This window comes from Lagenorhynchus albirostris, chromosome 3, assembly GCF_949774975.1.
Source record: "Lagenorhynchus albirostris chromosome 3, mLagAlb1.1, whole genome shotgun sequence".
Taxonomy (NCBI): domain Eukaryota; kingdom Metazoa; phylum Chordata; class Mammalia; order Artiodactyla; family Delphinidae; genus Lagenorhynchus; species Lagenorhynchus albirostris.
The window spans coordinates 59,085,456-59,100,601 of NC_083097.1; the positions used below are offsets into that span (position 1 = coordinate 59,085,456).

Consider the following 15,146-nt stretch of genomic DNA (forward strand, 5'->3'; position numbering starts at 1 on the left):
CTGTGTTGTATATTTAGCTTTGTATTGTACAATTATACACATTTATACAATGTACTTACAGGAGCACTGTTGTGATCCACAGAAAAATTACAAACTATCCAAGTTTCCGGGTCATTTTCAGTCAAGGCTGGTATCTTTCGAATGGCAGAAAGATATAATACATCCCGCTGAGAAGCAGGCCACACTCTCTGTGGAAGAAGTACAAATCTTTTGAAAATTTGAACTTTTTTTTTTTTTGGCCGCACCACGTGGCATGCAGGATCTTAGTTCCCTGACCAGGAATTGAACCCGCACCCCCTGCAGCAGAAGCTCGGAGTCTTAAACCACTGGACCGCCAGGGAAGTCCCCAAAATTTGAACACCTTTTTATTCATATATAATATGGAACTAACAAAGAAACAAGTGTAAAACTAATAAATGCCTTTAAGGTAACATCTGTCAAATTTTAAATGGAAAGCACCCACCAAAGGATTGATTATGAACACTGAGTTAAAGGCTTTGAAGAACATACCAAAGGAATAATGTTCTGCTATTTCTTTTTTTTTTTTCTTTTTTAAATGTTTATTTATTTATTTGGCTGCTCTGGGTCTTAGTTGTGGCACGCAGGCATGTGGGATTAGTTCCCCAAACAGGGATCCAACCCCAGCCTCCCTGCATTGGGAGTGAGGAGTCTTAACAACTGGACCACCAAGGAAGGCCCTATTTTTCCTTCTTTTTAAATTTGGTAATATATATGTAACATAAAATGATAAAATTTTTTTTTTTTTTTTTTTTTTTGCGGTATGCGGGCCTCTCACTGTTGTGGCCTCTCCCGTTGCGGAGCACAGGCTCCGGACGCGCAGGCTCAGAGGCCATGGCTCACGGGCCCAGCCGCTCCGCGGCAAGTGGGATCTTCCTGGACCGGGGCGCGAACCCGTGTCCCCTGCATTGGCAGGCGGACTCTCAACCACTGCACCACCAAGGAAGCCCGATATAAATAATTTTTAAGTGTACAATTCAGTGGCCTTAACTATATTCACAATGTTATGTAAATAACACCACTATCTAGTTCTAAATGTGTCATCACTCCCAACAGAAACTCTGTACCCATTAAGCAATCACTCCGCATTAGCCCCTCCCACAGCCATTAGTCCACTTTTTTTTTTTATAGTTTTCATTTTTGGCTATGTTGGGTCTTCGTTGCTGTGCGTGGGCTTTCTCTAGTTGCGGTGACCGGGGGCTACTCTTTGTAGCAGTGATCAGGCTTCTCATTGTTGTGGCTTCTCTTGTTGCAGAGCACGGGCTCTAGGCACACAGGCTTCAGTAGTTGTGGCATGCAGGCTCTAGAGCGCAGGCTCAGTAGTTGTGGCCCATGAGCTTAGTTGCTCCGCAGCATGTGGGATCTTCCCAGACCAGGGCTCAAACCCGTGTCCCCTATATTGGCAGGCGGATTCTTAACCATTGTGCCACCAGGAAAGCCCCATTAGTCCACTTTTTTTTTTTTTTTTTTAAAAAGAAGATGTCTGGGGTACGAGTTTAGTAATTTATTTATTTTTGTTGTGTTGGGTCTTTGTTTCTGTGCGAGGGCTTTCTCTAGTTGTGGCAAGCGGGGGCCACTCTTCATCATGGTGTGCGGGCCTCTCACTATCGCGGCCTCTCTTGTTGTGGAGCACAGGCTCCAGACGCGCAGGCTCAGTAGTTGTGGCTCACGGGCCTAGTTGCTCCGCGGCATGTGGGATCCTCCCAGACCAGGGCTCGAACCCGTGTCCCCTGCATTAGCAGGCAGATTCTCAACCACTGTGCCACCAGGGAAGCCCCACTTTTAAGTATAGTATTAAACCTCTGTTTCAACTGTTCAGAGCAAAGATTTTAAAAGCAAGTATATTAGGGAAAGAGCATGCTCCTTTGATATCATAATCATATTTAAAGAATTGAAAACCAGTAATTTAATCTTCCAACTTCATACTGTTGGAATGACATGGAAACTAGGTCTCTGAAAACTGGGACTATGTACTTTTAAATGAGAGAAAATATGCACAGGGTCTTTCCCGATTGCTGAATTTAATAAATCGCCAACAACTCAGTGTCAATACAACACAAAGCATGTGCAAAGTGAAATGGTTCATCTTTTAAAGATACAAAGTTTCATTAAGTTGATGAAAGTAGTGCTGGGCAAATGTATGTGAAGCCAGTAATAAATGAAAATGTGGCCATATTAGAACTAATGGATACAAATCCACAAGGATGATGATAAGACAGAAATTTAAAGAGAATGACAAATATCAAGAGATGAGAAGCCCTTTTTAAGACCATATTATAAAAGAAGCCAAATTTAAAGAGAAAGGTGTTGAATAGTTATTGGATTTTGTTGAAAAAATCATGCCAGGACAAGTCATTTATTCAAATAATTACAACTGTAACTTAAATTTTGTTACATATAAAGTACATTATTTTAATAATTTTTAGTTTTATTTTTCCAGAAATAATCCTAATATAATCTATATATTCCTCCCCTCCATCTACTATTTACCAAGTGAAGTACTTTCAGCAGACCATTTTCCAGGATCAATTATCTTCACAGAATAAGAGTCTTCTGATTCTAAATGACTGGTCATTTATTTTCATTGCAAATTACAGGACAACTAATATTTTAAAGTCTACTAAATTTTAGACTTCACTTTTGACCCCCCTAAATCAGTAGGTTGAAACAGAATCTTCATTGTTATACATTTCTTGAGTAGCTGTCATGTAAAAGGAAGCCTAGGTCACAGTCATTAAATATAAGATGCCTCAGATGACAAGACTGAGCTCAAGATATACACAGCAAACCTAAAATATTTTCAAATATTCAGCTCAGTTAAAAATTATTTTAAAAAAGAAAAATGAAGTACTTACTGAATTATCATGTTTCTTATATAACATACAATATTGTTTTTGGTAGATCTCTACAAATTTTTAATTTATTATTGTTTATTCAATATAATATTTGGCAATTTTCAGAAAGGAAACAGAGCAGAATAAGATAAATATTCTATAATTTAAATATCTACATTAACAGAGGAAGAAATGAAGTGAAAGGCAACATTTAAATGACAATGTTTCTTTGTGCTCTGGTGTATGACCATCCTCTCAATAGCTGATGCTCAGCAATTTTCCCTTGATGTCAGATAATCTACTTAGATCACCTTTACTTCTGAGTCTTAACATAGACTAATAACATACTTTGCATTTCCTTATTATTCTCACAGGAAACTGATTCACTTTCATATTTGGTAATTCATCTATCTCCTCTAGAGACTAGATGCTAGAAAAACATTTAAGTGGATTTTCGTACTTTCTTGTTCAGACTTAAAAGTTTGCGGAACTGTACATCTTTGTCAAACACACTGTTTCTGGATATTTCTCAGGTTCGTATTTTCACCCATTTCTGCTTTAAATGAACTGAAATTACCTTTCAAATACATGAAATTCATGAATTATTAATAAAGTCTTTAAATCTTTTGTGGCACTTAATTTCCTCGCAAATTTTACTTTAGAGAATTTATATGTCTCTGTTTGAACTACTCTGGAATCCTTTTGGGATGAAAAGATATTTACCTTGTGCGTTTGATAAATGATGATTGCATTATCAGCTAATGTTTCCACCACATGAAAGTTTTCTATAGTTGCTGCAATGAAGAAAAAATGTTAGTAGTCAAAAAAGATATATTACCTTTTCCCAGAATGTGATTATTGAGAAAGTCAATTACGAATGGACATTATAGTAAAATGAACAGGATCCTGCCCTACATAGGCTAAGTCCAAATGGAAAGCGGTTTAGTATTAGGGCTACAGGTGGTGGCTGTGAGACCTAATCACCAGGAAATCTCATTAGCTTCCATCGCAAGAAAGCAATTCTAATCACCATTTCATTACTAGGGCACAAATTATTCCCTAACACTATGACCCCTCCCCTCCCTATAATCCTTAATTTATTGAAGCTGAATAAGCTGTTCTATTTAGGTTTAGGTGACTATGTTTGTGAGAGTGTCAAACTGCCATTGATAAACATGTTGTTCAGAAGTACCCATATTTATGAAATTTGATGCCTGAGGGGATCAAATAACTCTAAACAAACCACAGCAGGATTCATCTACAATTTATGATGGAAACAAAACAGTCTAGGAAAAGAGAAGATGATACAACAGAAACCTTTTATTTCAGTCCTGGCTTTTCCAATAATTAGTTCTGTGATCTATGACAAGTCACTTGGGCTATCTGAATTTTACTTTATCACCTACCTATCACACAGGATTATTGAGGTAATAGATCAAATGCTATACCTTACTGAGAAGCATTCTGTACAGTGAAAAGCTCTATTTAAATGTAAGGTATTATCAGTTCCCTATACGATTCTCCAGATATTTTCTATATTGACTTTGTAAACCATAGATCAGATGTAGAAAGCCAGGTTAGATTTGGTATTAAATTCAAACTAATAATTTTATCAAAATATACTAATAATGGCAGCTTACTTTCCCAATCATTGCGAACATCAACATTCCAGAAGTAATTGCAGACCTCATGTCCTGTAACACCTTTAACTGCGTGGGTAGCTTTCAAAGGATCCAAAACTATCCCGTTTTCTTCTACTTCTCTTCTGTATACCTAGAGGATATATTTTAAAACATGTTAATACATATTGATAACTACCTTAAATGTAAATGGATTAAATGCTTCAACCAAAAGACACAGACTGGCTGAATGGATACGAAACACAAGACCTGTATGTATGCTGTCTACAAGAGACCTACTTCAGACCTAGGGACACATACAGACTGAAAGAGAGGGGATGGGAAAAGATATTCCATGTAAATGGAAATCAAAAGAAAGCTGGAGTAGCAATTCTCATATCAGACAAAATAGACTTTAAAATAAAGACTATTACAAGAGACAAAGAAGGACACTACATAATGATCAAGGGATCAATCCAAGAAGAAGATATAACAGTTGTAAATATTTATGCACCCAACATAGGAGCACCTCAACACATAAGGCAAATGCTAACAGCCATAAAAGGGGAAATCGACAGTAACACAATCATAGTAGGGGACTTTAACAGCCCACTTTCACCAGTGGAAAGATCATCCAAAATGAAAATAAATAAGGACACACAAGCTTTAAATGATACATTAAACAAGATGGACTTAATTGATATTTATAGGACATTCCAACCAAAAACAACAGAATACACTTTCTTCTCAAGTGCTCATGGAACATTCTCTAGGACAGATCATATCTTGGGTCACAAATCAAGCCCCGGTAAATTTAAGAAAATTGAAATCGTATCAAGTATCTTTTCCGATCACAACGCTATGAGACTAGATACCAATTACAGGAAAAAATCTGTAAAAAATACAAACACATGGAGGCTACACAATACACTACTTAATAACCAAGAGATCACTGAAGAAATCAAAGAGGAAATCAAAAATACCTAGAAACAAATGACAATGAAAACATTACAACCCAAAACCTATGGGATGCAGCAAAAGCAGTTCTAAGAGGGAAGTTTATAGCAATACAATGCTACCTGAAGAAACAAGAAACATCTCAAATAAACAACCTAACCTTAAACCTAAAGCAATTAGAGAAAGAAGAACCAAAAAAAACCCCCAAAGTTAGCAGAAGGAAAGAAATCATAAAGATCAGATCAGAAATAAATGAAAAAGAAATGAAGGAAACAATAGCAAAGATCAATAAAACTAAAAGCTGGCTCTTTGAGAAGATAAACAAAATTGATAAACAAAATTGATAATCCATTAGCCAGACTCATTAAGAAAAAAAGGGAGAAGACTCAAATCAATAGAATTAGAAATGAAAAAGGAGAAGTAACAACTGACACTGCAGAAATACAAAGGATCGTGAGAGATTACTACAAGCAACTATATGCCAATAAAATGGACAATCTGGAAGAAATGGACAAATTCTTTGAAAAGTACAACCTTCAGAGACTGAACCAGGAAGAAATAGAAAATATAAACAGACCAATCACAGGCACTGAAATTGAAACTGTGATTAAAAATCTTCCAACAAACAAAAGTCCAGGACCAGAAGGCTCACAGGCGAATTCTATCAAGCATTTGGAGGAGAGCTAACACCTATCCTTCTCAAACTCTTCCAAAATACAGCACAGGGAGGGACACTCCCAAACTCATTCTACGAGGCCACCATCACCCTGATACCAAAACCAGACAAAGATGTCACAAAGAAAGAGAATTACAGGCCAATATGACTTATGAATACAGATGCAAAAATCCTCAACAAAATACAAGCAAACAGAATCCAACAGCACATTAAAAGGATCATACACCATGATGATCAAGTGGGGTTTATCCCAGGAATGCAAGGATTCTGCAATAAACACAAATCAATCAATGTGATACACCATATTAACAAATTGAAGGAGAAAAACCATATGATCATCTCAATAGATGCAGAAAAGGCTTTTGACAAAATTCAACACCCATTTATAATAAAAACCCTGCAGAAAGTAGGCACAGAGGGAACTTACCTCAACATAATAAAGGCCATATATGATAAACCCACAGCCAACATCGTCCTCAATGGTGAAAAACTGAAACCATTTCCACTAAGACAAGGTTGCCCACTCTCACCACTATTATTCAACATAGTTTTGGAAGTTTTAGCCACATCAATCAGAGAAGAAAAAGAAATAAAAGGAATCCAAATCGGAAAAGAAGAAGTAAAGCTGTCACTGTTTGCAGATGACATGATACTATCCATAGAGGAATCCTGAAGATGCCACCAGAATACTACTGGAGCTAATCAATGAATTTGGTAGAGTAGCAGGATACAAAATTAATGCACAGAAATCTCTTGCATTCCTATCCACTAATGATGAAAAATCTGAAAGAGAAATTATGGAAACACTCCCATTTACCACTGCAACAAAAAGAAAAAAATACCTAGGAATAAACCTACTGAAGGAGACAAAAGACCTGTATGCAGAAAACTATATGTCACTGATGGGAGAAATTAAAGATGATACAAATAGATGGAGAGATAAACCATGTTCTTGGATTGGAAGAATCAACATTGTGAAAATGACTATACTACCCAAAGACTACAGATTCAATGCAATCCCTATCAAGCTACCAATGGCATTTTTCACAAAACTAGAACAAAAAATTTCACAATTTGCATGGAAACACAAAAGACCCCAAAGAGCCAAAGCAATCTTGAGAAAGAAAAATGGAGCTGGAGGAATCAGGCTCCTGGACTTCAGACTATACTACAAAGCTACAGTAATCAAGACAGTATGGTACTGGCACAAAAACAGAAATATAGATCAATGGAACAGGACAGAAAGCCCAGAGGTAAACCCATGCACATATGGTCACCTTATTTTTGATAAAGGAGGCAAGAATATACAATTGAGAAAAGACAGCCTCTTCAATAAGTGGTGCTGGGAAAACTGGACAGCTACATGTAGAAGAGTGAAATTAGAACACTCCCTAACACCATACACAAAAGTAAACTCAAAAACGATTAAAGACCTAAATGTAAGGCCAGACACTATAAAACTCTTAGAGGAAAACATAGGCAGAACACTCTCTGACATAAATCATAGCAAGATCCTTTCTGACCCACCTTCTAGAGACATGGAATAAAAACAAAAATAAACAAATGTGATCTTATGAAACTTAAAAGCTTTTGCACAGCAAAGGAAACCATAAAGAAGACGAAAAGACAACCCTCACAATGGGAGAAAATATTTGCAAATGAAGCAACTGACAAAGGATTAATCTCCAAAATTTACAAGCAGCTCATGCAACTCAATATCAAAAAAACAAACAACACAATCCAAAAATGGGCAGAACTAAATAGACATTTCTCCAAAGAAGATATACAGATTGCCAACAAACACATGAAAGAATGCTCAACATCACTAATCATTAGAGAAATTCAAATCAATACCACAATGAGGTATCACCTCACACCAGTCAGAATGGCCATCATCAAAAAAATCTACAAAGAATAAATTCTGGAGAGGGTGTGGAGGGAAGGAAACCCACTTACACTGTTGGTGGGAATGTAAATTGATACAGCCACTATGGAGAACAGTATGGAGGTTCCTTAAAAAACTAAAGACAGAACTACCATATGACCCAGCAATCCCACTACTGGGTATATACCCCGAGAAAACCATAATTCAGAGTCATGTACCACAATGTTCATTGCAGCTCTATTTACAATAGCCAGGACATGGAAGCAACCTAATTGTTCACTGACAGATGAATGGATAAAGAAGATGTGGCACATATACATATAATGGAATATTACTCAGCCATAAAAAGAAACGAAATTGAGTTATTTGTAGTGAGGTGGATGGACCTAGAGTCTGTCATACAGAGTGAAGTAAGTCAGAAAGAGAAAGACAAATACCATATGTTAACACATACATATGGAATCTAAAAAAAAAAAAAAAAAAAAGGTTCTGAAGAACCTAGGGGCAGAACAGGAATAAAGACGCAGACATAGAGAATGGACTTGAGGACACGGGGAGGGGGAAGGGTAAGCTGCGACGAAGTGAGAGAGTGTCATGGACTTATAAATACTACCAAATGTAAAATAGATAGCTAGTGGGAAGCAGCCACATAGCACAGGGAGATCAGCTTGGTCCTTTGTGACCACCTAGAGGGGTGGGATAGGGAGGGTGGGAGGGAGATGCAAGAGGGAGGACATATGGGCATATATGTATATGTATAGCTGCTTCACTTTGTTATAAAGCAGAAACTAACACACCATTGTAAAGCAATTATACTTCAATAAAGATGTTAAAAAAACAATCAAAAAAACCCAAACATGTTAAAAAAAAAAATCCAACCCCAAAACTACAAACTTGAAGTCATGTTTTATCATTTAGCAGCTTTTTAGAATTTTATGTATGAAAATATACTTATGGAACATAAATATTCTGCCAAAAAGTTTAAAATTTCAAATTATTACCACATAAAAATATTTAAAACTACAAATCCAAGGTAAACACCAACTATGAAACATATGCATATATGATGAATGACTAAATTACTGTGAGTCGTTGAAGGAGTAAGTATATCAATTTAAATTAGGCATTATTTACTGAACATTCTCAAAGACCATTCAACATGGCTAAGAAGGCCAAATAAAGCTAGTTGGAACATAATCTCCTTAGGGACAATGACTTAAGGCAGCTCTGATCAATGTTGTATCCCCACCATCTAAAACAGTATCTGAAACACAGTAGGCACTCAATTATTTGTTGAACCAATGATGGAAAGCTAAAATCGCTTAAAAATCAATGATATCTTGCTTTTAAATACTGAGGCTGCAAACCTAAAAGGTCTATCTTGCTTTAAATACTGAGACTGTACACATAAACTGCTGAACAAAATTAATTACTTCAAAATTATAGAGGGTTTGCTACTTTAGACAGCTCTGTAGTAAGTTCTTTCGAAAAATGAATAAACATGCTATCACAGGGAAAACCAGCTCTCAATTTATGGAGTGCCTATGGTGCCAAACACTGTGAGGCATTTCACATTATTTTTCTTTTACAATCTCTCTCTCCAAAGTACCTTTCCTTACATACTTATTCATGCTATTGGGACTGATATTTTCCCAGTCATGGAAACTGGGAACTCTAGACTTTTGATTCCTTCCCTCACATTTCATGTAGTTATTAAGCTCATTACTAATCTTCTATAAGACATCCATAGTAGATGGATGTAGAAAAGTAGACTTTTCTACTATTGGATACTTTTTTTTTAAATTTTTATTTTATTTATTTTATTTTTGGCTGCGTTGGGTCTTTGTTGCTGTGTGCGGGCTTTCTCTAGCTGCAGCGAACGGGGCTACTCTTTGTTGCAGTGCGTGGGCTTCTCACTGTTGTGGCTTCTCTTGTTGTGGAGTGTGGGCTCAGCAGTTGTGGTGCATGGGCTTAGTTGCTCTGGGGCATGTGGGATCTTCCTGGACCAGAGCTCGAACATGTGTCTCCTGCATTGGCAGGCGGATTCTTAAACACTGTGCCACCAGGGAAGCCCTGGATACTTTTTTTAGGTAAGCTTTCATGACCTCATACCTGACTCTCTGAAGTGGTTTTCTTGGTCTCTAGTTTCATCCCTATCAGCCTAGTCCTCCAAAAATGTTACTTTGTGTACAATGGCTAGCCTACTGCTACAGAAAACAGAAAATTCTGTTTAGTAGGTTATTTTATACTCCCCATAATCCAGTCCCAATTTCTCTCTCTCTAAAGTTGTAGGAGAACTTTTTCTCTACCACTCATTCCATGTGGAAGACCATCATCTAGAGTATCCTGGTTTCTCTTCACCCTTTCACTTCCTCCTCCTTGGGGGGAAATGGGGACATCTGAATGGTGAGCACAGAAGGAAGACTAGGAAGGCCTGGCTCAACCCCTCCACCTGTGGACAGGATGTATGCTGGTCTGCTTTTGGGGCTTGCTCTTGTGGGGGAAGGCCTGGACTATCCAGCTATGTCAGAAATATTATGTTTAGGGGACTTCCCTGGTGGTCCAGTGGTTAAGAATCCACCTTCCAATGCAGGGGACATGGGTTCGATCCCTGGTGGGGAACTAAGATCCCACATGCCGTGCACTGTAACTACTGAGCCCCCAAGCTTCAACCAGAGAGCCCACGTGCCGCAACTATAGAGCCCATGTGCTCTGGAGCCCGTGTGCCACAACTAGAGAGAAGCCTGCGCACCGCAATGAAAGATCCCGCATGCTGCAACAAAGATCCCATATGCCGCAACTAAGACCCGACACAGACAAAAATAAATAAATAAAATAGTTTTTAGAAGTACTATGTTTAATTCTGGGGTAACATGTTAGCAAGACCTCATGGCAGCTGGTCTTCATGCTCTCCAATCAGCTTATTAGAATTATAACTAACATTTTGGTATCTCATTTGCCTATCTCCTCTATCTTATTTCTTAATTTCTTCCATATTCAGGAGGAGAGGAAATCCCAACATCTAATATTGTATCTCATTTGCTAGAATAATTCTGGTCAAAAGTCTATACAAAACTCCTGAATACAAAATTTGCTTTGAAGTTTTAGCTCATGTTATATTTCTTTTCTAAAATGCCCTCACCTCACCTTTGTCATAACCTTGTTTCCATTTCTAGACATAGTTCAAATGCTCCTCAGTGTAAAACAATCTGTCTCAAATCAGAGATCTCTTTCTTTTCCAATTTTTCTCCACTATTCACCTGTACTTTTCACTCACTGTTATCCAACGGAGCTAATTTTTTTTTTTTTTTTTTTTTGCGGTATGCGGCCTCTCACTGTTGTGGCCTCTCCCGTTGCGGAGCACAGGCTCAGACACGCAGGCTCAGCGGCCATGGCTCACAGGCCCAGCTGCTCCGTGGCATGTGGGATCTTCCCGGACCAGGGCACGAACCCGTGTCCCCTACATCGGCAGGCGGACTCATCTTCCCAGACCGGGGCACAAACCCGTGTCCCCTGCATCGGCAGGCGGACTCTCAACCACTACGCCACCAGGGAAGCCCTAAGTAATCTTTTAAATGTCAATGCCCTCTTTCTCCAACCAAAGTTTCAGCTTGCAGGGAGTCTTATTAAACATCTCTTTATTGTTAGCATAGCACCTTGGGCATGAAGTAATCCAAAGTTCAATGCTGCTGCTGCTGCTTTTCAACCCAGCTCTCAATCTCTTGTTCCTTGCGCTTACTGTCTTCTGTGTTTAGGGATGTGAGCAAGATTAGCTAACCAATGTCCAAATATCAAAAAAAGATGCAGTGAGAGAAAGACCAAGAAGTGAGGTACAGACCAAAGAGGGAAAAAAGTGACACCTGGGCACAATATTTAGTATATTAAAAGAGAGAAATATCCGAAGAGAGAGACATCAGCTAATTATGACCTGTTCATACTGAAACCCCCAAACTATTTTCTCCATGGCCTAGGTAAAACAGAATGATTTGTGCACAGATTTATATTATGATCATAAAGAAATTATGTAAAAGCTAAACCAGGGAAGCAAAAGGACATTTTATTTCTCAATATTTAGTGCTTCTTTGATCACATGTAATAATTTATTTAAAAGAAAATTTTAAATGCTATCTTACTTATATCAGTAGTAATAATATAGTATGATTGCAACAGGGCTGCAATTAGCAACCTACAACAATACACTGGGAATTACCTTCATTTCTCCTTCTTCTACAACCAACTGCCAATTGGCATCTCCACCTACATCCTGTAATGAGTAAGTCATGTGGTTCTGCACCATCTCTTCAACCTTAAAAAGAAAAATAGAGCCATAAGAATCCTCCTCCAATTAATAGCTATGTCATAATCTCTAAAACAGAATGGTATTCAGTTTACTTCAGTTCAGAAATGATGTTCTTAGAAAGCTAAGCAACCAAATGCACAAAGGTTAGTAGGTTTTATATAGTGTTGAAGAGTTTTAGTCCACATTCCAGATATCATATCCAGGTTAATGACAGGAAGGAGAAATGCGGGGAAGGAAGGTGCTTCACTCTAATAACATATTGGCCTAATGTGCATCAAGTGACCAAAAAAATAATTATTCCTTCATCATAAAATGCATCCTTACAGAGATAATGTCTTAAAGCATAAAATCATGGAACATTAAGGGTAAAAGGGGCACAAAGAGATGACCTAGTCCAATGTTCCTATATTTAAGACTATATAGAGATATTAGGAAGCTCGTTATTTGTCAAGACTTCTCTACAAAAAGGTAAGAAGATTTTTGTTATTTCACTGATAAGCTCCTCTTTTATCATGAATATAAGCCAACTTAAAAAATAACCAACCCCTCTACATATTTGATTCCAATTTCATTTGTCTAAACTCTTTTAGGGACAATGCTAATAATCATACACACAAAGATTTGCAAATTATCAACCTTTTATTAATAGTTCATTCTTTTTAAATTTCTAACTAAATTTCTTACTAAATTTCTTTTACTAAATTTAAATTGCAACCTCTGCTTTTAACTATCAAATTACCCCTACCCATCTTTTATAAGCAAATAAGGTCAAAGAGTTCACACTCCCAGAATCCTCAATCAGATTTATTGGTAAGATTTCATTTAAGTGTTCTTTGGAAACCTTCCTATTATGAAACATATTTTTAAACAGAACTGAAGTGACAGAAAGATCATCTCTGAAGGAACTGCCACCTTTACCATCTATGCATAGACACTTAGTTTCTAAGTTCTATTTTCTGAACTTTTACTCATAATTTTGTTTACCTAGTAATATTATTAAGAGAAGGCAGAAAAGAGTTGAAAATATGCATATTATATACTTCAATTTTAAGATTTATTCCTAAGTTTAATTACTTATTTTACATAAAGTCTATTATTGCATTTGTCAGGGAAACGTAAGAACCAGGTTTACATGTGTTTTGAAATAAATACATGAATACTTTGGGGGCAGAGATCTTAAAATTATTCACCCTGGGGATATAATTTTTCTACATAAAAGGATGTTATCAATATGTTATTGTGATGTGTAAACCAAGTTTTCTGGATTTCAGAATGCAATTTTGGTTACTGAAAGTAGTTATGGCTTTAAGTATCTCTTTAATTGGCAATGATCACCAGAAAAGTTTTTGATAAAAATGATTATGAGGAAATTCTACAATCTAGTTTTTTACTAAATAAACATTACATAATATATTATTTCTTTACTCATAACCTTTAATGTGAATGGTGCTGGGTTACAGACTTGAAAGAAATTTTAAAACATGACTACTAGTACCTCTATAATTTTATAAAGCCTTAATTAGAAAACATAACTTCAGAGGCTGACTGGAAAAAACCTTTGTGCCTCTAAAATTTTGAAATCTGCTTTGAGAGGGTAAGGATGACTAATGTAGGACTCCAAGTTACAAATAATACATACAAAACATATTTTATTACCAAAAGACGAAGAACAAAGAAAGTCCCAGTTAGTATGCATAAATAAAGCCTCAACAGTAGCACTGGCTTGATTCATTTGTCTGTGTCACATCATGATTGGGAAAAGTTTTTTTATGATTTTTAGATCCCAAGATCTTAAAAAATCTTCAGATCTGAATACGTATGTACTTTTAGGTACGACACTGGGAGTTAAGAACACCCATATTTATTATGAGATTAGAGGCAGAAAGAAATGTTTCCCCCAAATAGGCCCTATTTTAAATGGATTACTTGTGAAAGAAGAATGTTAAGGATTTTATTCTGCTAAAAAACAAAGAGAGTTCTGTGTAAAAAAACTTTAGTGCCATTTAGCTCTTTTGTTGAAAAATATTGCAGGTAATTGTGTTTCCGTTTAGGAGATTATTCCTAAATTAGTTATTTCAAATGTTTGAAAAACGAGGTGTTTTTGATTTATGCTTCATTGCAAATAGAAACCAGATTCCACAAATACAAATTGATAGAAGGTAACTTAAGTTTGAAACAATGTACAGTAAATGCATTCAACATTGTCTTTCTAGATAGATGAAAGAATAGTTACCACTGCATCTATGGAAAAGTTTTCAGTCTTTTGTCCTCATTTATTTCCTTAAGAGGGCTTGAAAAAGTCCAACAGAGAAACAAACAAGATGTATTCAGTACTGTGCTCCTAGGAAATTAATGAAACTATCGAAGTACCCAATTACTGTACTAACCATGTCTGCAAAGCCTTCATCAAGGAATCTTTATCCATTATGGTATATTCCCCGAGGTAATAACATTAAGGTTAAAAAGAAAGATGATACTGGTAAAATTTCACTATTACGAATTTTATGTTAAAATATGCAGTAGCCAATGTTTCTATAGGGGCAATGACGTGGGCACATGTGACCACACTCACATTTCAGATATAAATCTAAAGATGCTCCATTTACTGTTTTCAGTTACGACTCTACATCAAAAATAAGTGGGAAACTAGGGACCATTAATTGGATGACAAGAATAAACATATGCCAAATTTTCTACCTTATCAGGTTCAAAATTTGATTACTAGAAAATGTTACTAGAAACATCTATCACTTAAAAAAACAAGGCTGAAAAAAAAAAGGCTGAATTTTACACTAAGCATAATTTCAGGAATCATGCCCTTGATTTTTTTGCACCTTACATACAGCATCTTCATACC

General features: G+C 36.6%; 1 protein-coding gene across 4 annotated transcripts in view; it reads right to left on the reverse strand.

The window, feature by feature from the left end:
- CERT1 (ceramide transporter 1) overlaps positions 1–15,146 on the reverse strand; it is a 127,981-nt gene that overhangs the window by 7,855 nt on the left and 104,980 nt on the right. For 3 of the 4 annotated variants that reach the window (XM_060143140.1, XM_060143139.1, XM_060143137.1), the window contains 4 exons: positions 12,200–12,295; positions 4,493–4,625; positions 3,576–3,646; positions 60–188 (listed from right to left, as the gene is read on the reverse strand). In XM_060143140.1, coding sequence (XP_059999123.1) covers positions 60–188; positions 3,576–3,646; positions 4,493–4,625; positions 12,200–12,295 — 429 coding nt within the window. The remainder of the gene's footprint in view (positions 1–59; positions 189–3,575; positions 3,647–4,492; positions 4,626–12,199; positions 12,296–15,146) is intronic. The other variant, XM_060143138.1, reaches the window with a different exon arrangement.